Genomic DNA, 23315 nt, shown 5'->3' on the forward strand with positions numbered 1-23315 from the left:
TAATTGAAGAAACTGAGGCAAAGAAAGGTTAAGTTATCCAGGGTCACATGACCTGTAAATATCTGAGACTGGGTTTGAACTCAGGTCTTCCTGAATCCAACCCCAGATCCACTGTGCCACTTAACTGACAATGTTAGAAGATTGGTATGGTTGTATGTAGACTGATGATAGTAGAAATGGGGACAAAGTTGGATATGATAGCAGTTATGGAAATAATTCACATTTAAATTAAAGTTTTCAATTTTCAGAATTCTTGCTCCACAATCACACTGTGAGATAAGGAGTATAAATAACCTTATTTCCATTTCTCATATGAAAACACTGAGGACCAGAGAGATTAGGTGACTTGCCTACTTTCATACAGATACTAAGTAGTATAGTTATGACTCAAACCTAGAATTTCTGATTGATTATTAGTTTTCTTTCTACAACTCCCCTGAAAAATGGAATATCCACAATATATAAACTTTTGATCTTTCATGATACGATCATCTAACAGATCAGTAACTGGTTTTACAGTAGAAGGATCTTTGTTTAAATCCCATCTTTGTAACTATCTGGCTTTGAACAAGTCTTTTAATGTTTTTTAATGTCTTATGTGAATTTCAGGATCCTTCTGTAAAATGAATCAATTGTTCCTATTTTACCTAAAATCCTTAATAGGAATAGATCTTATGATTCTAGTTCTAATTGGAAAAAAATTTTCCTTATATTAGTCCTAAATTTATTCCCCTATTGTATCTCTCCTCATTGCTTCTAGTTTTGCTCTCTGAAACCAAGGAGGAAAACAAATTAATTCTTCTTGACAAGATAAATGATTATCCTCTAAATAGTTGAAGCAAGAGAACTCTCCTTTCCCTTCTAAAGTTTTGGCTTCACAACAGATCTCAAGTTGGATCTTTGTGTTTTAGACATGTGTGAGTAGGTGCAGGGAAAGAAAATCAGATATATAAATTTAGATTTGTCTCTCTGGCCATTCTCATAATACCTGGGGTATATTAATAAATGATCTCAACACATATATTTAAACTCATTCGTTATTTTATCTAAGAAACCAATAAATGCTTGTTGAATTGGATTACTTAGAAGACATGAAACTATGTATCTAAAGAGTTAAAGTTCTGCTTTCAATGTCAGTAACTTTGATTACTTTGGATTAATGCATGATTGTTTATAGAATTAATTTATGATAAAAACAATTTTTATAGTTATACTTTTGCATTATATATATTTTTGAAAACTATCCCATAGTTTTGACAGGAGTACAAATTTTCAATTCCATTCTGGTTGATTTCTAACAAAGCAATTTCCTTGTCTTTTATTGTTCAGTCTTATGTTATAAATAAGAAACAAAGCTTCTTAATAATTGATTATTATATGGCATAAATTTTCTTGTTTTTTCATCATCTAGAATGGAGAACCAGGAAAAGAAATAGAGGAAGAAAAAGATACAAACAAATCTGAGATCAGCTTAGTTTTTGAAATTGGATTGAAACGTAACATGCCTGTCACTTTTGAGGTATGTACTCAATAGAGATTTTCCTGTTTTTTCTCTGCTCCCCAAACATTGAAATTACCTTGTGAAAATAGTTTAAAGAAAAGAGTCAATGTATCTCCCTAATCTTATGAACCTATAAGCATTCGATATTCCACTAAATCCTAGTCCATCAGTTCTTTAAAGAATGAAAGTGTCTTGGTATTCTCCAAAATGCAAAATGATGAATACTCTGACAGGTACTATCAAGTTGGAGATTCTTTATGTATGTGTTATCTATGTATCTGTTGTCAGAGGACCAACCTAATTAAATACGGAGAAACTTATCACATGGTGTTAATCATTGAATTATGAATTTTTGGTTGTTGTAACTCTCTTTAATTGTTTTCTACATCACAGAGGGATTGTTCTGTCGGGGTGGAGAGAGTACTTCCACCAGTGAAGATATTAATCCTTGTAGTAATGAAGAATAAGCATAAATACTGTATCTATTTTAATTAATAGGTCATTAAGGAAAGTGGACCTCCACATATGAAGAGCTTTGTTACCCGAGTATCAGTAGGAGAGTTTTCTGCAGAAGGAGAGGGAAATAGTAAAAAGCTCTCAAAAAAACGTGCTGCAAGCTCTGTGTTACAGGAGCTAAGAAAGCTTCCACCTCTTCCTGTGATTGAAAAGCCAAAATTATATTTTAGAAAGCGTCCTAAAACAATATTAAAGGTAAGACTTATGCATGTGAGAGTGACTAAATTGTTGAAAGATGTTAAAGCATCCTTCAAATTAGATAATTATTTAGGGCAAGTACATATCTTAACTTGTGCGATATCTAGGGAAGGATATACATCTCCAGAGTCCAGTCTGCTGTGTCCCTATTGTGCATTGTACAAAATAATAGAACTTATCTAAACACCCTTACATAAGAAATTCTACCTGCAAAGCTTTGAAGTGGACTTGGACTTGAGTATCTGTCCTTCTATTGCTTAAAATAATTTTGGATCCTCATTTGTAATTCCTTAAGAACCAGATTTTTGTCAAAATGGAACTCAGTCTCAATTCTTATTCATCATGACTGTTTTAACAAAATATTTTTTAGCCAGTTGAACAATCTACCTCTACTAGTCTTGTCTCTAAGTGATATTTGGTTATTCACAAAACTCAAATACCTTTTTAAAAGTCTAAGATTTGTTATTATAAAGAACATTCAGTCTTCTGCAGGTTCTGAGGACACTTATACTTTTATTTTAGATCATCTATATTTGCCCATGTATCATTTTTCTTTTTCCCCTTCCAGACAACTATTCCTTACAATAAAGGATAAGTATGAAGGGAAAAGAAATTGAGCAAAACTAACACTCATATTGTAAAAAAATGACATTTAAATGTATACTTATTGTCCCTACCTTCTGCAAAGAAGGGGTGAAGGGGTCTACTGTCTCTTTTTTCTAACATAGTACTTTATAAATAGTAAAAAGCTAATAAATGATTTTTCATTCATTCATTTTAGGGCCATAATTTTGTTGCCTTCAGTTCTGATTATTTTATTGTTCTTGATCTTTTCATTTACATTGTTATAATCATTTTTATGCTATTTCTGTTGCTTCTGTTTACTTTGTATAATTTCATGCAAGTTTTACTAAGCTTCTTTACTCATCACATTCTTTATTTCTTATAGCATATTAATATCAGATGCCACAGCTTGTTTAGCCTTGTCTCAATTGATTAGCATGTGTTTTCTTTCCAGTATTTTACTTCTACAAAAAGTTCTGCTGTAACTATTTTGGTGTGTATGAGACTTTCACTTTTTTTCATTGAATTTCTGGATCATAGAGTATGAACACTTTAGTCACTATCTTTGCTTAATTTCAAATTGCTCTCCTGAATGGTTGAACCAATTCACAGTTCTTTGAATAGTAAAGGAATGAAAAACATATTTCTATATATCCTCCAACATTAACTATTTTAATTTTTTTATCTTTGTCAATTTTATTATCTTCATTTGTTAAGTCAATTTGTTAGATATAAGTTGCCTAATATAAGTTGAAACATATTTTCAACTTATCATTCTTTTGTATGATTGTTAATACTTTGTAATTCTTTTGAGAATGGTTTGCTAATGAACCACTTATCTATTGGGGAATGGCTTTTATTATATATTTTCATTTAGTCATTTACATATTTGATCTATCATGCCTTTATAGGAGATATTTAATTCAAATATGTTTGGTTTTTCTTAATTGCTTTTCATATTAGTTGAATTAAATTTATTTATGCACAAATTTTGGAATTTCATGTCACAGACATTATATATTTTATCTTTTATAATTGTTTCTATCCCTTATTAGATTAAGAATTCATACCCTAGGCATTATTTTTAAAGGTGCTTATTATGATTTTCTCCTCTTTGTAATATAATCTTGATTCAGTTCCTGTAATCATTAGTCTATTATAATATGTAGTATAAGATGTTACTCTAAACTTAAATTCTGTAATAATACTTTCCAGCAATTTTGTTAAGCAGGGAGTTCTTTCTTATTAGTTTTAGATCATATTGTACTCTGAAATATTGTTTAATTTTTTATTCCTCATTCTGTTCCATTCTTTTCCTTTTGTATTTTATCTCCACTATTATATAATTTTGATATCTATTTTATTGTAGTTATCTAGATCTAGAAGTGCTATTTTCTTTTGATCATACTTTTAATGTGATTTTCCTTTACATGATAGAGCTTTTATTTTATATTATTTAAAAATTATTTCATCTAGTCAATCTTTCATTCACCAGGTATTTATTAAGCATGTTCTGTTTGCTAGCTATTATGCTGTCTTTTGAGGACACAAAGGCAAAATCATCCCTGTCCTTAAAGAACTCACATTGTAATGGGAGAGACAGCATATAATAAGCAACTTTATAGGTGCAAGACATATACAAGAGAAAGTGGAAATAAATAAATAAAACTAAGGTACTTTCATTAAGAGGGAACAGGAAAGACTTTTTACAAGAAGGGGGATTTCAGTGAGTCTTGAGGAAGTTAGGGAAAGATGAGGAGGGTTGGGCATTACAGGTTATGAGGGGCAGTGAGTATGGAGGTAGAATATCTCCTGCAATGAGTATCAGTAAACAACTCAATTTTGGGGAATAATTAAGACTGCACAGATTAGGTGGGGCCAGGTCATGAAGGGCTTTAAAATCAGAGAATTTTATAGGTGAGCTTGGAGGTGATAAGGAGTCACTATATTTTATTGAGTAAGGAATGGAATAGGGAGTTGTCATGATTAAACCTGTACATTAGGAATATCATTTTGACAAATGAATGGAATATGTACTAGAGTGGTAAGAGTCTTGTGGCAGGCAGGCTAATCAGCAGATTATCGTAATGGTCTAAATGAGATGTGATGAATAGTTGCAAGGTAATAAAATGTGAAAGGAGAGAAAGGGACAAATATAAGAATTGCTAGAAGGTTGAATCAACAAGGCAACAGGTTGGATATGAAGACCAAGAGAGAATGAGGACTTACAGATGACACATCCTATGTCATATGGCTTTGAGAGTTGAATTATAAGGAAAGTCGAGTGCCATAGATTGGATGCTTTCAAATTGTGGGGCTGGAGAAGACTTTTGAGAGTTTTTGGATAGCAAGGAAATCAAATCTAATGAAATAAATCTAAGCTATTCATTGGAAGGTCAAATGCTGAAATTGAAGCTTAAATACTTTTCCAATGAGTCTTGTCTTTCTCACTATGTAGGCAAAGACCACAATGTTGGCAAAGATTGAAGGCAAAAGGAGAAGGGGATGGCAAATGGTCAGACTCTTAGAGATGGTGGAGGACAGAAGGGTCTGGAAAACTTTGGTCAATGAGGTCATGAAGAGTTAGACATCGCTGAACAACAATAGACATTTGGAATTGTGATTCTCAAAGTCAGCAAAGAGGTTAGGGTTGGATGAGTAGGTGTGAGAATCATCAGCATGGTTATGGTCATTGAATTTAAGGGAATTTATGACATCACGAAGTGAAATGATATATAGAGAGAAGAGATACAAGCCTAAGACACGGACCTGGACATCTTTGGTTAACAGGAGTAACCTGGATGAAGATCCTAAACTTAGAGGGAAGGAGATAAGTGTGATTGATAATGTCAGAATCTGCGGAGGCCAGAAAGAATGAAGACTGAGAAAAGGCCATTAGATGTGACAATTAAGAGATCATTGGTAATTTCTAAGAAAATGGTTTCAGTTGAATGGGGAGTCTGAAAGCCAGACTGTAAGCATTTAAGAAGAAAACAAGAAGAAAGTAGAAGTGCTGATTATAGATAGCTTTCTCAAGGAGCTCATCCAAAAAGGGAGGAGAGACATGAGGACAATAACTAGTGGGGATTGAATATATAAGAGTAGGAATGGAAGAGGAGGAAATATGTTGGAGAAGACTGGATGGAATGAGATCATGTGTATATGTGGGAAGGGTTTGTGGCAAGGAAAAAGGACCACTTCTTTTTTTATTTAAAGATTTTATTTATTTTGAGTTTTACATTTTTTCTCCCAATCTTACTTCCCTCTCCTCACCGCCCCCCCCACAGAAACCAATTTGTCAGTCTTTACATTGTTTCCATGTTGTACGTTGATCCAAATTGAGTGTGATGAGAGAGAAATCATATCCTTAAGGAAGAAACATAAAGTATAAGAAATCACAAGATCAGAGAATAAGATAACAGTTTTTTTTTCTAAATTAAAGGGAATAGTCCTTGAACTTCATTCAAACTTCACGGTTCTTTATCTGAAGACAGATGGTATTCTCCATTTGCAGACAGCCCAAAATTGTCCCTGATTGTTGCACTGATGAAATGAGGGTGTCCATCAAAGTTGATCATCACCCCATGTTGCTGTTAGGGTGTACAGTGTTTTTCTGGTTCTGCTTATCTCACTCATCATCAGTTCATGCAAATCCCTCCAGGCTTCCCTGAATTCCCATCCCTTCTGGTTTCTAATAGATCAATAGTGTTCTATGACTATACCACAGTTTGCTAAGCTATCCCCCAATTGAAGAACATTTACTTGATTTCCTATTCTTGCCAGAAGGACCACTTCATCAGAGACAGAGGTGGAGATCTCTAGATCTATAAATATCCTCTTGATAATTTGATTTTTGTCAATAAATTTATTTAAGTAGTATTGACATTTTAAATGTTTTGGAATGAGCTAGCCATCAAATATTTCAATTGTTTAAGTCATTTTTTACTGAAGGTATATTTTAGAGTTTATTTATACAGATATTTTATGAGACATAGTATGCATTTTGTTTTTATTTTGAATGCAGCTTATTTTTCTGTTATTAACTCCTGGATTTTGAGATTGCTCTGTAGTAATACTATTGATTTTTGAGGATCTATTTTATAGTCTATTACTTCAATGAAGTTATTAGTATTATCAATTTTTTGTTGATTCTTTAAGGTTTTCTAAATCATATCAGTAGATTAGAATAATTTTTTCCTTTTCTTATGCTTTCATTTAAAATGTTTTAAAATTGAAATATTTTTTAACATTCCTTTTAAAATTTTGAACTCTTACCCTTCTACATCCTCCCCCATTGGGTGAGAAGGAAAATTATATATGTGAAGTCATGTCACAATATTTCTATATTGCAAAAGAGCAAGAAAATTAAACAAAGTGGAAAAATATGCCTTAATCTGCTCTGAGTTCATCAGTCTTCTCTTTGGAGATAGCATTTTTTTTCATCATAGTCCTTTGTAGTAGTTGTGGATCATTGTACTGTTCAGAGTAGCTTAGTTTTTCACAGTTGATCATTGTTAAAATATTGCTGTTATGCTCAGTGATCTCCCTGTGTTTACTTCACATTCTATGAGTTTATATGCCATCTCAAGTTTTTCTGAACCCACCCCATTGTCATTTCTTAGAGCACAATAGAATTCCATCACAAGCATATACCACAACTTGTGTTTTTATTTCATTCTTTTGTCTTGTTGCTCTTCTTAACATTTCTCTAAATTTATTTTTTATTTTAACAAGCATTTCCTATTCCATTTTTCTCTCATTTGAAAAAATAAACAAACAAAATCTTACAAAATCCTTATAACAAATATACATAGTTAAACAAAATTAATTCCTATATTGACTATGTCTACAAAGTATGTTTTACTCTACATCCTGAATCCATCACCTTTCTGTAAGTATGGTAGAATTTTGTAAAGAAAATTTTAAAGTGTTTCTGGAAACATGAATGGTTATTGATTTTGTTAAAAAATCTTAAATTTTTTAAAAATTGTTTTTATTTACAAAGTTGTAAAATGGAAAAAATGTTTTCCTGGTTCTTTTCACTTTTTTTCATTCAAGTCTTCCCAGTTTTTCTAAACCTATCTCTTTTGTCATTTCTTATCATAGGTAATAAAATAATATTTCACTGCGTTCATATCCCATAATTTATTTAGAAATTACATAATTGATGGATACTTAGCAATTCTTTGCCACTGTCAAAAAGTCAGAGATAAATGTGTATATATATATAAATATATATCTATAGCAATATATACACAAAATATAGTATGTATGTATATATCTATACATATAATCACATAAACACACACACACATATATATACACATACATACATATATATATATATATTTAGACAGAGAGAAACAGAGATATTGACATTTTGAAGTAAATTGTCCATAAATATCATAAACTCTACATGTTCTAAATTGAAGTCATCAAATTTCCCCCCAAATCCTTCCCACTTTCAAACTTCCCTATTACTTGTCAAGGATACCACCATCCTCCCAGTCTACCATGTTTGCAGACTAGGGGTCATCCTTGTTCCCTCATTCTCTTTCACTCCCCATATCCAATTTGCTATTAAAATTTGTCAATTTTACTTTCTTAACATCTCTCTTATATATCTTTTTTCCCCCTCTGATAACTGCCACATCCCTCATGAAATCTTTCATCACATCACCTTAAACCTTTACAATAGCCTTCTGAAATATCTGTCTGACATAAGCCCCCTCCCCCCATTCCAGTCAATATTCCACTGGGCTACCAAAGTGATCTTCCTAGTGCTCAAATCTGACCATGCTATCCCACCTTCCCGCCACCTCCCAATCTTAGCCCTACTTAACAAACTCCAGTGGCTTTCTATTATCTCCAAGATCAAATCTAAAGTCTGTCCTTAAAAGTACATTGTGGGATGGCTAGATGGTGCAGTGGATAGAGCACCAGCCCTAGAGTCAGGAGTACCTGAGTTCAAATCCAGCCTCAGACACTTAATAATTACCTAGCTGTGTAGCCTTGGGCAAGCCACTTAACCCTACTACCTTGCAGAAAAGCTACAAAAAAAAGTCCTTTGTCTGCAGTCCCTACCTTTCTACCTCCCCACCCCATTGGCTTCCTTGCTATTTCTCAGATAAGACGTTCTATTTCTTGATTCCAGACATTTTAACTCTCTGTTCCCCATATATGACTTACTCTCCTTCCTCATTGCTTTTTGGCTTCCCTTAAGTACCAGCTAAAATCCCACTTTCTGTAGCAAACATGTCTTTATCCTCTTAATTTTAGTGCATTCACTCAGTTGACTATTTTTTTTTTTAGGTTTTTGCAAGGCAAATGGGGTTATGTGGCTTGCCCAAGGCCACACAGCTAGGTAATTATTAAGTATTTGAGATGGGATTTGAACCCAGGTACTCCTGACTCCAGGGCCACTGCTTTATCCACTGCACCACCTAGCCTCCCCTCAGTTGATTATTTTCAATTTATTTTGGTTATAATATGTTTTTATAGTTAGTTTCTACTACTGCTAGTCCTTTGATATGGAAGAGGACCACATTGACTGACCAAGTGATTGGTGGAATGAGTTGCATAATTATGTTTATTATGGTGAGGGGTGTGCTTTGCAAGGCATCCTTCTCATTTGCCTTTACCAGAATTGTTCTACCTAATGGAATGATTGATAGGAAACAGAACTATTGGAGATGGTCTGATTGCTGTGGGAATGATTTTTTTTACCTCAAAATGGTTTTGCTTCCTCCCATATCATCAATGCTAGGTAAGCACTAGCATCTGGCAACAGAATCAACTTCAAAGTACCTAACCTGTCTCTTGATGGGTTGATCGTCAGGATATATCCAATATGCTTGTATCAGCAAGGCACCACGATGTACTATCAACTCTGGGCAAGCACTGGCATGTGCTATTTAACCTGTTGCTGGTTGGATTAGTCATCAGCCTAGCCTTTCCTTACAGACCTTCCACCTTTGACTGGAGAGCTTCTCATCAGTATGATACAATTGGCAATAGCTTTAATGCTAGGGCAATGTCAGCTGGTCATTCAAAGGGCTGTGCTGATCTGCTATTATTTTAGCTAGTGTACTAGGGCTAGTTGCAGATTGTCTTCTTCTTTAAACTTAAGGACAGGACCTGTTTTTAACTTTTTTTTGTGTCCTTAGCACTTAATACATGCCTGGCACTTGGTAGGTGCCTAATAAGTGTTTATTACTGATTTGTTGTTTTAGAAAATTTGTTTGCATCAAAGAGTATGCTGTTTAGTGAATTTTGGAACATTGTTCTAGACTGATTGTCAGAATGACTATAAAAATTCACTGTTCTTAAACAGTTCATTAATATGTCTGTTCACAAAACCTTTCAACATTTGTCAGTTTTATGATCTATGTGAGGTGGAACTTTAAATGTTTTTCATTTGCTTTTCTCTAATAGTAAATCATTTGATTCACTTTTTCATATATTTGCTCATAATATTTTTTTCTCCTTTGAGAAGTTCCTTTGAATATTCTTTGACCAGTAATCAATTGGAGAATAATTCTTACTCTTTTGGCTGGGTGGTGCAGTGGATGGAGCACTGGCCTTGGAGTCAAGATGCTTGACTCTTACTCACTGTGTGACCTTGGGCAAGTCACTTAATCCCATTGCTTCACATCCAGGACCATCTCCAGTCATCCTGATTCATATCTGGTCACTGGACCCAGATGACTCTGGAGGAGAAAGTGAGTTTAATGAGGTAGTACAGCCTCCCCTCACTCAAATCCAATTCATGTGCTTGTCGTGGCATCATTTCCATGATGTCATGGTTTTCTTCAAGAATGAAGGACAAACATCATCAAACATATTCTTATATATATTGAAGATGTTCTCTAAACATCTTGGAAATGAAATATTTACTTGAGAAAGATATTTTTTTCTAGCTGTTTCCCTACTAATTTTAGATGTACTGGTTTTGTTTTTGCAAAACTTTTTAATTTTATGTAGTTTATCTTCTGTGATCTACTTTATCCCTTGTTCCCCTCTCCATAAATCTAAAAGGAAATTTCTTCCTTTTTCATCTAACTTGTTTATGATATGACCTTCTATAATAAAAGAATCTGTTCATTTGAAACTTATATTTGAACATTGTGGGAGGCATTCTTCTATATCTAAGTTCTATTAGACTACTTACTTTCCGGTTTTCCCAGAAGTTTTTGTCAAATAATGAATCCTTTTCCTGAGTAGTTTGAGTCTTTGAATTACTGAATATTCATAATAGGTTATGTCTTCTGTATATTGTATACATCATCTCTTTAACATTAATTTTATTTTTAAGCTAATAACAAATTGTTTTGATGATTTTATCTCCCTAAAATAGTTTTCTGTCTTATCCTGCTAGTTTCCATTCCCACTTTATTTCATTATCTTCCTATTTTCTTTCTTGACCTTTTGTTCTTTCATAAGAATCCTGTTAATATTTTTTAACTTTATAAAATGGTTCTGATTTTTGCAAGGCAATGGGGTTAAGTGGCTTGCCCCAGGCCACACAGCTAGGCAATTATTAAGTGTCTGAGGCCAGATTTGAATTCAGGTACTCCTGACTCCAGGGCCGGTGCTCTATCTACTGCACCACTTAGCCACTCCATATAAAATGATTCTTAATAATTTGATTGGTTTGGGAGGTGGAGCCAAGATGGTGGAATGAAGGCAGGAAATCCTAGCAGCTATTCCTCAGACCACTTCAAATACCTCTAAATAATAACTCTAACCAAATTCTAGAGTGGCAGAATCCACATAAAGAGTGAGTGAAACAATTTTGCAGCCCAAGACAACTTGGATGATCCATGGTAAAGGTCTTTTACACCAGGATTAGAAAGAGCTGTAGCACAGACTGAGCCTATGGGCCACACAGGAGCAACTCCAGCCTTCCAGTAACAACCCACGGGGCACTTGGGTCCCTGGGGTGCCTGGGTCCTTAGGGATGCCTGGGTCCCTGGGGGTGTCCAGGTCTGTGGCAGCCCAGTGGTTTACAGATCTCTCAGCCCAGGGATTTCCATGAACACCTTGGAAGGTCAGCAGGAAAAACTCTAGCACAGCAGAGAGGGGAGCCCAGTCTGCTGCAGGTCTTAATACAGACTCAACCCAGGGAACTCAAAGCAAGCTTTTGGAGCCACCCAGCTGTTGCTTTCAATGTGCTCAGCCCACAAACAGTAAGGGGGCAGGGGAGGCTGCTGAGGTCTCTCCACTATCTCTGAGACAGGATTTTGCTGCTTTGCCCATACTCAGATCCAGATCGTAGTCTGGAGCCCCCTATTGCCATAGTGGAGCAGGGACCCTCCTTGCAGCTCCAGGGGAGAGGGGAAAGCACATTTCAGGAGAGCAGTCAGAGCCTCTCATAAGACTTTGGAGGAACTGAGGTCCCTGGAGGGGGGAGTATACCTGCAAAAACTCTCAAAAACTTGGGAAAGTGTATCCCCCACCTAGGAAGCAGAACCCCACCTGAACAAGGAATTAAAATCAAGTCATAGGCTGAGGAAGTGAGTAAACAACAGAAGAAAAAAATTCATCTTCAGACAGTTACATTGGTCCAATGGAGGATCAAAACACACACTCAGATGATACAGTCAAGTTTCTGTGTCTAAAGCCTCCAAAAAAATAGGAATTAATCTCAGGATTTGGAAGAGCTCAAAAAAGATTTTGAAAAACAAATAAGGGAGGTAGAGGAAAAATTGGGAAAATAAATGGGAATGATGCATGAAAATCATGAAAACCAAGTCAACAAATTGATGAAGGAGATACCACAAAATACTTAAGAAAACAACATGTTAAAAACCAGTTTAGGTTGAATGGGGTCAATGAGGAGAAGAGTACTTTAAAAAGCAAAATTGGCTAGATGGAAAAGGAGATATAAAAACTCTCTGAAGAAAATAACTCCCTCAAATATAGAATGGAGCTAAGAAAACTGAATTCTTTGTGAGAAATCAAGAAACAGTAAAACAAAGCCAAAAAAATGAAAAACTAGAAGACATGAAATGTGTCATTGGAAAAACAACTGACCTGGAAAATAGATCCAGGAGAGACAATGTAAAAATTATTGGACTACCTGGAAGTCATGATCAGGAAAAGTCTAGACTTCATTTTTCAAGAAATTCTCTAGGAAAATTGCCCTGAGATCCTAGAAGCAGAGGGCAAGATAGAAATTGAGGGAATCTACCAATCTCCTGAAAGAAATTCAAAAATATAAACTCCCAGGAATAATATAGCCAAATTCCAGAACTCCCAAGTCAAAGAGAAATAGCATAAGCAGCCAGAAGGAAAGAATTCAAATATCATGAAGCTACAGTCAGGATTACATAGGATTTAGTAGCTTCTATATTAAGGGCTCATAAGGCTTGGAATATGATATTCTAGAAGGCAAAAGATGTTGGATTGAACCAAAAACCAACTACCTAACAAAATTGAACTTCCTCTTTCAGGGGAAAAGATGGTCATTCAATGAAATAGGGGAATTTCAAACTTTTCTGTTGAAACAACCAGAGCTGGACAGAAAGTATGATCTTCAAATACTGGACTCAGGTAAAGCATAGAGAGGGTAGATGGGAAGGGTAAAATTTTAATGATTTTGAACTGCATGTATTCTTGCATGGGAAGATACTGATAATTCCTATGAACCTTCTCATGTATTAGAGCAGTTAAAAGGAGCAGGATATAGATAAGGCACAGGAGGGAGCTGAATATAATGATATAATATAGTATAAAGATGGAGTTAATGGGTAAGAAAGGAACGTACTGGGAGAAGGGGAAAGAAGAGATAGAATGGGCTAAGATATTTCTCATAAGAGTCAAGAAAAAGCTTTTGCAATGGTATGGAAGTGGAAAGGTAAGGGGGAATGACTGAGCCTTCATTCTCATGGGAGAACTCAGAGAAGAAATAACATACACTCTGAATAGGGTATAGAAATCTATCTTACCCTAGGGGAAAAAGGAGATGGGAGAAAGGGTACAACCTAGAGCTAAACTCTGAGGTCCTGAAGTAAGGAAAGCTATAGGAGAGAGAGAGAGAGAGTAGTAGTCACTTGGTGAATGATGCTCCCCAAGATGGGACTCCTTCAAAGAAGGGCGAGTCAGCAGGGGAGGATAAGTAGGAAAGAAGGGTAGAGGAGTGTGTGAAAGGGGGACACTCCTCCAGCGTGCCTGCCCTCCAAAGGAAGTGAAGTAACTCAACTGAGGAGTTGAGGAGTGAGTAGGCTGGGAGACGTAGGGAAATGTAGGTGGGGTGGGTAACTCAGAGAACTGAGAGCTATGTTGATGAGGGGCAGTATAGCTCAAAGAGCAGAGATGAAGGGTGGTAGGTCAAAGACAATCCTTTCAGGTTAAGGCAAAGATCCATTGTTATGTTGAGAGGGGCTTTTGTGCCTTCTTTTACTAAGAGTTCATCTCATAGCTTGATCAATGGGATTGGGGTAAACAGGAGATACATGGTCAGTACAGAGGGTACAAAGTAGTAACTATAAAATATATTTTTTTGTCCAATATTTCTCCTACTTCAATCCTGAGTAATGTCTACTCAATCAATCAATGAGCCTATACTAAGTTCTAGGTACCATAAAGCAGTAAGCATATAAAGACCAATATGAAACAGCTGAAAAAAAGTTATTATTGAAATTCTTCTAGAGGAAAATAAAAGGTCAAGAATCTCAAGAGAATTAATAAAAAAAAAGTGAGAAGGAAGGAGGTATAGAAGTACCAGACCTTAATTTATTCTAGGAAACAATAATCATCCCATTATTTGGGATGCTGGAAGAGACAAGAGAAAATTTCTTTTGATTCTGTTTCCAAGACACTCTCTTCCCCTCCCTTGCTTCCTTTTACATACTGTTTCCATAGTATTGTATTTTGCTCAAATTTTCTTTCCCTCCCTCTCTCCCTCCCTCCCTGCCTCCCTCCTTCCTTTCTTTCCCACTCTCCCTCCCTCCTTCCTTATTTCCTTTCTTCCTTCATTTGTTCCTCCTTTCTTCTTTTATTTCCCTTTTCTTTTTTTTGTATTTCCAGTACTTAGCATAGTGTATAATATAAAGTGATTTTTAAATTTTTTTTTCTGGATAAGTTAAACCATTTTATTTAAAATGTCAGCATTTTTATTTGTTTTTTTAAATTTTCTTTTCCAAGTTACCAAATTTCCCTCCACCCTTCCTTCCCACCCCTCCCCTCAGTAGGGAACAGTAAGGTTAGCATTTTACATACATTTTCTTTTATATTCCTTTTTATTGTTTTTTTTGAATTTTACAATTGTTCCCCTAATTTCACTTCCCTCTCCTTAACCCCCCACAGAAGACAGTCTGATAGTCTTTACATTATTTCCATGCTATACCTTGATCAAAATTGAATGTGCTGAGAGAGAAGTCATATCCTTAAGGAAAAAATAAAATATAAGAGAAAGCAAAATTGCATTGAGATACCTTTTTTTTAAAAAAAAATATTGAAGGTAATAGTCTTTGGTCTTTGTTCAAATTCCATAATTCTTTCTTTGTATATAGATGGTATCCTCCATTGCAGATACCCCAAAATTGTCCCTGATTGTTGCACTGATGAAATGAGTGAGTCCATTAAGAATGATCATCAACCCCACGTTGCTATTAGGGTGTACAATGTTCTTCTGGTTCTGCTCATCTTGCTCAGGATCAATTCATGGAAATCCTTTCAGGCTTCTCTTAATTCCCATCCCTCCTGGTTTCTAATAGAACAATAGTGTTCATATACCACAATTGGTTCAGCCATTCCCCAGTTGATGGACATTCACTCAATTTCCACTTCTTTGTCACCACAAGCAAGGCTGCTATGAATATTTTTGTACAGGTGATGTTTGTACCTCTTTATGTAATGTGATTTACCCCATTCCATCTCCTCTATCCTCCTGTCTTTTTACTGTTCTCCCCTTTTTAAGGAGATAGTATTTTTAAATCATTCTATCAGCATGATGGATAAGTCATGAGTGTCCATGCATTTGAAGGAGTTATTTTCTTCAGAGAGCTTTTTTATCTCCTTTTCCAGCTGGCCAATTCTGCTTTTTAAGGCATTCTTCTCCTCATTTGCCTTTTGCTTTGCTTTTTCCATTAGACCTAAACTGGTTTTTAACATATTATTTTCTTCAATATTTTTTTGTATTTATTTCACCAAACTTTTTATTTAGTTTTCCTGATTTTTCTGCATTGCTCTCATTTCTCCTCCCAATTTTTCCTCTATCTTGCTTAATTGCTTTTCAAAGTCTTTTTTGAGCTCATCCATAGTCTGAGCCCATTTTCTATTTCGCTTGGAGGTTTTGAATACAGAAGCTTTGATTTCATCATCATCTGAGTGTGTGTTTTGATCTTCCATGGGAGTAAAGTAATTCTCTATGATCAGATTCTACTTTTGCTGTTGTTTACTCATTTCCTCAGCCCAAGACTAATTTACAGTGCTTACAAGATTTGGGATTTTTTTGGGGGGGAGGGACACCCCACTGGGACCTTTATTCCTCCAAGATCTTATGCTCTCTTGTCTGTGCTTTGATATGTAGACCGCCCCCCCCCCCATACTTCCCTCTGCCCTGGGGCTATAAGGAGAGATCCTGCTATCTTAGTATGGATGCTCAAACTGCAATATTTGAATGTAGGCAAACAGCAGAGTTCTACCCCAGGGAGAGCAGAGAAATATCTGCAGACTTCTCTTACCATCTCTGGGGGTGCAGGCTTCTTTCTCCAGATTCTTGCTGCAGGTTCTGTGGCCAGTGCTCCTCACTCTATGCTCATTCTAGTGTAGCAGAGTTCTTCCCCTGCCCCTTCAAGCTTTTGCTGGTGAACTCTGGGCTGGGCTAGGCTGGGCTGGGCTGGGCTGGGTTGTGATGGGCTGTGCTGTGACTGTGGCTTTTTTTTCCAAGCCCTGGTCCTGGTGAAACACACCTTTCCAGTGGAGCTTCTAAGTTATCTTGGACTGGGAAAATGTATCACTCAGTCTTTCTGTGAATTCTGCCCCTCTAAATTTTGACTAGAGCCATCATTTGTTTGTTTTTTTTTGGAGTTCCTGGGAAATGCTGCCTTCACACTGCCATCTTTACTCTGCCCCCTTCATGTATCTCTTGAGTCTCCTGTTTGATCTTCAGATTTTATATTTAGCTCTGGTCTTTTCATCAGGAAAAGTTGGAAGTCTCCTATTTCATTAAATGTCTTTCTTTTCCCTTGGAAGAGAAGGCTCAGTTTTGCTGCATAGTGGATTCTTGGCTGCATTCCAAGCTCCCTTGCCCTTCAGAATATCGCATTCCAGGACCTTCAATACCTTAATGCTGATGCAGCCAAGTCCTGGGTAATTCTTACTGTGACTCCTTGGTATCTAAATTGCTTCTTTCTGACTGCTTGCAGGTTTTTCTCTTTTATCTGATAGTTCTGGAATTTGGCCACAATATTCCTAGGTGCTTACATTTGGGATTGATCCCTTTCTGAGGGGATTGATGTATTCTTTCAATAATGATTTTGCCCTCTGGTTCCATGATATCAGGTCAACTAAATCCTGTAATATTGAGTCCAGGCTTTTTTTCTCTTCATTGTTTTCAAGAAGCCCAGTGATTCTTAAGTTGTCTCTTCTGGATCTATTTTTGAGGGCAGTGGTTTTGCACATGATGTATTTTACACTTTTTCTATGTTTCTATTTTTTGGTTTTGTTTAAGAGATTCTTGTTGTCTCATGAATTCATCCGTTTCCACAGATTCCATTCCTTCTTTTTAGAGAAGAATTTTCTTCATTTATCTTTTGTAACTCCTTTTCCAATTGGTCATTTCTATTTTTGAAGGAGTTTGCCCAGTTGTAGTTTTGAGAGAATTATTTTCTTTTTGTATTTGTCCAATTATATTTTCTAAGGATTTGTTTTCTTGTTGTGAGATGTTAATTTTCTCTTGAGTTTCTTTTCCCAATTTTTCCAATTGATTTTTAAACTCCTTCCTGATTTCTTATAGAAAGTCTTTCTAGACTGGAGACAAATTCATATTCTCCTCAGAAGTTCTAGATCTCTCTGGGCTTGGATCTTTGCTTTCAAAATAGTTTTCAATGGCCCCCCCCTTTTCGTTGGCCTTTCTTCAATTTCCCAAGACCTTGTGTGGGGGGAGGGAGGCTGGTTCACAGACATGGCTTTGAAAACCGTAAAGCCTTTGGTGACTGGATTTAGTAACTCCAGGTGGGCTGGCCAGTAGGGGGTGCTGTTTCCTCTGGAGTGTCAGATTCAGAAGGTTTTTTTTTTTCTGTGTGTTTTGTTTTGCTTTGTTTTTCTTTCTCTGGTTGGGGATAGCCCATCTAATACAGTTGTCCTGGCTCTCTAAACTGTCAAGAGGAATTGCTTCCATCAAGGTTGTTCATCTCATAATGTTGTTGATGTATACTTTGTTCTTTTGACTCTACTCCCTTCTCTCAGCATCAGATTCCATAAGTCACTCCATGCTCTCTAGAGTCCAACCATTTGTGGTTTCTTATAGAACAATAATATTTCTTGGTATTCATGTACCATAACTTGCCACTCTCCAGTTGATGGACATCACCTCAATTTCCAATTCTTTGCCACTACAAAAAGAGCTTCTATGAATATTTTGGAACATGTAGGACTTTTCTCATTTTTTGCAATTTCTTCTGGATATAGTCCTAGAATTGGAATTACTGGGTCAAAGGATATGAGCAGTTTTATTGCTCTTTTGGCATAGCTCTATATTGCTCTCCAGAATAGTTGGATCCATTCACAACTCCAACAGCAAGACATCAATGTCTCAATCCTGCCACAACCTCTCCAACATTGATTATTTTCCCTTTTTCTCATCTAATAGATGTGAGATGATACTTCATTGTTGTTTTAATTTGCATTTCTCTAATCAATAGTGATTTGGAGCATTTTATCATATAATTATAGATGGCTTTAATTTCTGCATTTGAAAACCATCTGTTCATATCCTTTGACCATTTATCAATTGGGGAATGACCTGTGACCTTATAAATCTAATGCAATTCTCTATATATTTTAGAAATGAGACCTTTATCAGGACTCCTGGTTGTGGAGATTATTTCCCAGCTTTCTTATTTTCTTCTAATTTTGGCAGCATTGATTTTATTAGTGCAAAACCTTCTTAATTTAATATAGTCAAAATCATTCATTTTTCTGTTTATAATATGCTCTAATTCTTGTTTGTTCAGAAATATATCCCTTTCCCATAGATCATATAGATAGATTACTTTTGAGTCTATTTATTTATCTATGGTATCGTTCTTTATGTCTAAATCCTGTAGCCATTTTGATCTTATTTTTTTGTATAGGGTGTGAGATATGGGTCTATGCCTAGTTTTGCCATACTATTTTCCAGTTTTCCCAACAATTTTTGTCAGATAGTGATGTCTTATCCCAGAGGCTGATGTCTTTGGGTTTGTCAGATGGTAGATTGCTGTAGTTATTTACTGCAGTTTCTTATGAACCTATCCTAATCCACTGATCTATTACTCTATTTCAATGATTGCTGCTTTATAGTATAGCTTTAGATCTGGTAGAGCTAGGACACCTTCCTTTACATTTTTTTTTCATTAGTTCCCTTACCATTCTTGCCCTTTTGTTGCTCCAGATGAATTTTGTTACTATTTATCTAGCTCATTAAAGTGATTCTTTGGTAGTTTGGTATGGCACTGAATAAGTAATTTAATTTGGGTAGAATTGTCATTTTTATTATATTAGCTCAACCTATCCATGAGCATTGGACATTTTCCCAATATTTATATCTGACTTTATTTGGATGAGGATGCCCTTATGTTCATACAATTTCTGGGTTTGTCTTGGGAGGTTCCCAAGTATTTAATGTCTACAGTTATTTTAAATGGAATTTCTCCTGTTCTTGGGCTTTATTGCACATATATAGAAATGCTGATGATTTACATGGGTTTATTTTATTTCCTGCTACTTTGCTGATTTTGTTAATTGTCTCAAGGAGTTTTTAAGGTGATTTTTCTCAGATTCTCTAGCTGTACCATCATATCATTTCCAAAGAGTGAAAGTTTTGCTTTTTCATTGCCAATTCTGATTCCTTCAATTTCTTTTTCTTGTTTTATTGTTACTGCTAGAATTTCTAATACTATATTGAATAATAATGGAAGCATCCTTGTTTCACCCCTGAATTTATTGGAAATACTCTGAGTTTATTCCCATTAAATATAATATTTTGATGGTTTTTAGATACTAATTATTATTTTAAGAAAAAAACTCCATTTATTCCTAAAATTTATAGTGTTTTTAATAGAAATGGATGTTTTATTTCATCAAAGGCTTTTTTCAGTATCTATGGAGATAATCATATGATTTCTGTTGGTTTTACTATTGATATGTCTAATTATGAGTGTTTTCCTAATGTTAAATCTTCCCTGCCTGCCTAGTATAAATCCAGCCTGATCATGGTGTATTATCCACTTCCTGTAGTCTCATTGCTAAAATTTTATTTAAGATTTTTGCATCAATGTTCATTAGTTCTTCCTGGCTTAGGTATCAGCATCATGTTGGTATCATAAAAGGGGTTTGTCAGAACTCCTTCCTCTCATATTTCTTTAAATAGTTTATATAGAATATGAATTATTTGTTCCTTAAATATTTGTTAGAATTCACTTGTAAATCCATTTGGACCTGGAGACTTTTTCTTAGGGAGTTTATTGATGGTTTCTTCAATTTCTATTTCTGAAATGGGGTTGTTTAAATAATTTATTTTGCCTTCTGTTAATCTGGGCAGTTTATATTTTTGTATGTATTCATCCATTTCATTCAAGTTTTTCAATTTATTCCAAATTATAGTTCTGCAAAGTAGCTCTGAATCATCTCTTTAATTTTCTCCTCATTGGTGGTTAGTTCACCCTTTTAATTTTTGATACTGGTAATTTGGCTATTATCTTTCCTTTTTAAAAATCAGATTAACCAGAGCTTTGTCTATCTTATTGGCTTTTTCATAAAACCAGCTCTTAGTTTTATTTATGAGATCAATAATTTTCTTGCTTCCCATTTTATTAATCTCTCCCTTGATTTTCAGAATTTTTAATTTGGTATTTAATTGCAGTTGTTTAATTTGTTCTTTTTCTGATTTTTTAAGTTGCTACCCAATTCATTTATCTCCTCTTTATTTAATCATATAGGCATTTAGAGATATAAAGTTTCTCCTCAAAATTGCCTTGGCTGCATCCCATAAATTTTGATATGATGTCTCATTATCATTTTCTTGAATATAATTATTTATTATTTCTATTATTTGCTATTTGATCCACTCATCATTTAAGATAAAGTTATTTAATTTCCAATTAGTTCTTGGTTTATCTTTCCTTGACCTTTTATTGTATGTAATTTTTATTGCATCATGGTCTGAGGAGTGTGTATTTATTATTTCTGCCTTTCTGCATTTGATTATAAGGGGGTTTTTTTGCCCTTGTTCATGGTCAATTTTAATGAAGGTGCCATGTACTCCTGAGAAAAAGTTATATTCTTTTCTATCCCCATTAAATTTTCTCCAGAGGTCTATTATATCTAAGTTTTTTTCCCTAAGATTTCATTCACCTTCTTAACTTCCTTCTGGTTTATTTTGTTTTAGATTTATCTAGTTCTGAGAGAGGTAGATTGAGGTCTCCCATTACTAAAGTTTTGCTATCTATTTCTCCTTGCAATTCACGCAGCTTTTCCTCTAGGAATCTGGATGCTATATAACTAGGTGCATATGTCTTCAGTAATGATATAGCTTCATTACCAATGCCTTTTAAGAAGATGTAGTTTCCTTCCTTAGCTCTTTTAATGAGACTGATTTTTGCTTTTACTTTGAGATTAGGATCACTACCCTAGATTTTTTTACTTCCACTGAGGCATAGGATGTTTTGCTCCAACCTTTTACCTTTACACTGTGTGTATCTCTCTGCTTCAAATGTGTTTCTTGAAACAACATATTGTAGGATTCTGGTTTTTAATCCATTCTACTCTCTGCCTCTGTTTTATGGGACAGTTCATCCCATTCACATTTTCAGTTAAGATTACTAATTCTGTATTTCCCTCCATGCTTTCTCCATTTATATTTATCTTTCCTTTCCTCTTATTCCTCCTCACTAAAATTTTACCACCTTCCCCCTTTGATTTTTCTTTTAGGAATTTAACTTTCATTTTATTTTCATTACTACCTTCCCTTCCCTTTTATCAGTCCCTTCTTCCCTTATCTTTCCTGTTCCCTGTGTCCCCTTCCCTGTAGATTGTCTGTTTTTTAAACCCAAGTGGGAATGTATCTTATTCCTTCATTGGGTTAAATGTTTTAAATAGGATTTACTCAGCATTCACATTCTCTCTTTTTTCCCTCTAAAATTATAAATCTTTGTGCCTCTTCCTTTGGTGCTCTAATATTATTAAACAGGTATCATCAATCACAGTTCAATTATTTGATTGTTTGATAAGTTCCTATTGTTATCAAGATATCCTCACAGATTGTTTACTTGATTACTTGATAAGCAGCATTGACTCAAATTGCATCAAATTACAATTACAATCATTTTTTACCTTACCCCCTTTTCAAGTATCTTTCAAGTACACATAATCCTTCTCAGGAACCAAAGTTTCATCCAAAGCCATATCGTTTTTTGAACTTTTTTGAACTATTTGTGCCCCTCCCCCCAGACCTATTTTCTCTCACACTCTACCTGTTCCCCCCCACCACCCTTAACAACTTGTTAAGTAAAGCACCCAATGTTGATCTAATTAACTGAAAGAATCTTGAAGATCTCTAAGTACAGGTAAGCTCTGGAGGTTTCATTGAGAACTTTACAAATGATTCTAAATAACAGTCATTGTCTCAGTTCCTAGCAGTTTATGATGCCCTCATTAGACAAAGTGCTTAGCACCCTATGATTAAAGTGAGTCATAGTATAATGAGATACTTAAGTTGAAGTTAATACTCCTGTGATCTTGGACCTCTTCAATTGAGAGACAAGACCCAATTATACCCATATCCTTTAGGTTCATTCTCTTCAATTATATTCTACCCTCTAATTTTCATTAGAGAAGTAAAGTTCTAAAGAATTAGAATTGTTATATCTTCCCTTTTAGGGACCAACATTTGTTTAAAATAATTTTGTTTTTTCATTTAGTTTTTTTTTTTAATGTAACTCTTCAGTCATATATTTGGCAATTGAATTCTCTGTTCAGTTTTGATCTTTGTGTCAGGAAATTCTGGAAGTTCTATATTTCATTGAACATCCATTTTTTTTCCTTGACAGTATATGCTGAATTTTGCCAGGTAGTAAGTACATCCTGGGTTGTAATCCCAGGTCCTTAGCTCTCCAAAATATGTTATTCCCAGTTCTTCTGATCCTTTAATGTTGAGGCTAATAGGTCCTGTGTTAGTCTGATTGTGTTCCCTTTATATTTGAATTGTTTTTTTTTTTCTGCCTGCAATATTCTGTCTTTTATTTGAGGATTCTGGAATTTGGCTATTAAAGCCCTTGGAGTTTTTATCCTGGGGTCTCTATCTGGAGGGGTTCTGTGGATTCTTTCAATG

The 23315-nt window shown here is 35.0% G+C and overlaps 1 protein-coding gene across 14 annotated transcripts in view; it reads left to right on the plus strand.

The window, feature by feature from the left end:
- The window catches only part of STAU2 (staufen double-stranded RNA binding protein 2), a 492544-nt gene that overhangs the window by 173578 nt on the left and 295651 nt on the right, over window positions 1–23315 (plus strand). For 13 of the 14 annotated variants that reach the window (XM_074203676.1, XM_074203666.1, XM_074203669.1 and 10 more), the window contains 2 exons: window positions 1412–1519; window positions 2000–2212. In XM_074203676.1, the coding sequence (XP_074059777.1) occupies window positions 1412–1519; window positions 2000–2212 (321 nt within the window). The remainder of the gene's footprint in view (window positions 1–1411; window positions 1520–1999; window positions 2213–23315) is intronic. The other variant, XM_074203674.1, reaches the window with a different exon arrangement.

The sequence above is a fragment of the Macrotis lagotis genome, chromosome X, assembly GCF_037893015.1.
Source record: "Macrotis lagotis isolate mMagLag1 chromosome X, bilby.v1.9.chrom.fasta, whole genome shotgun sequence".
Classification (NCBI taxonomy): Eukaryota; Metazoa; Chordata; class Mammalia; order Peramelemorphia; family Peramelidae; genus Macrotis; species Macrotis lagotis.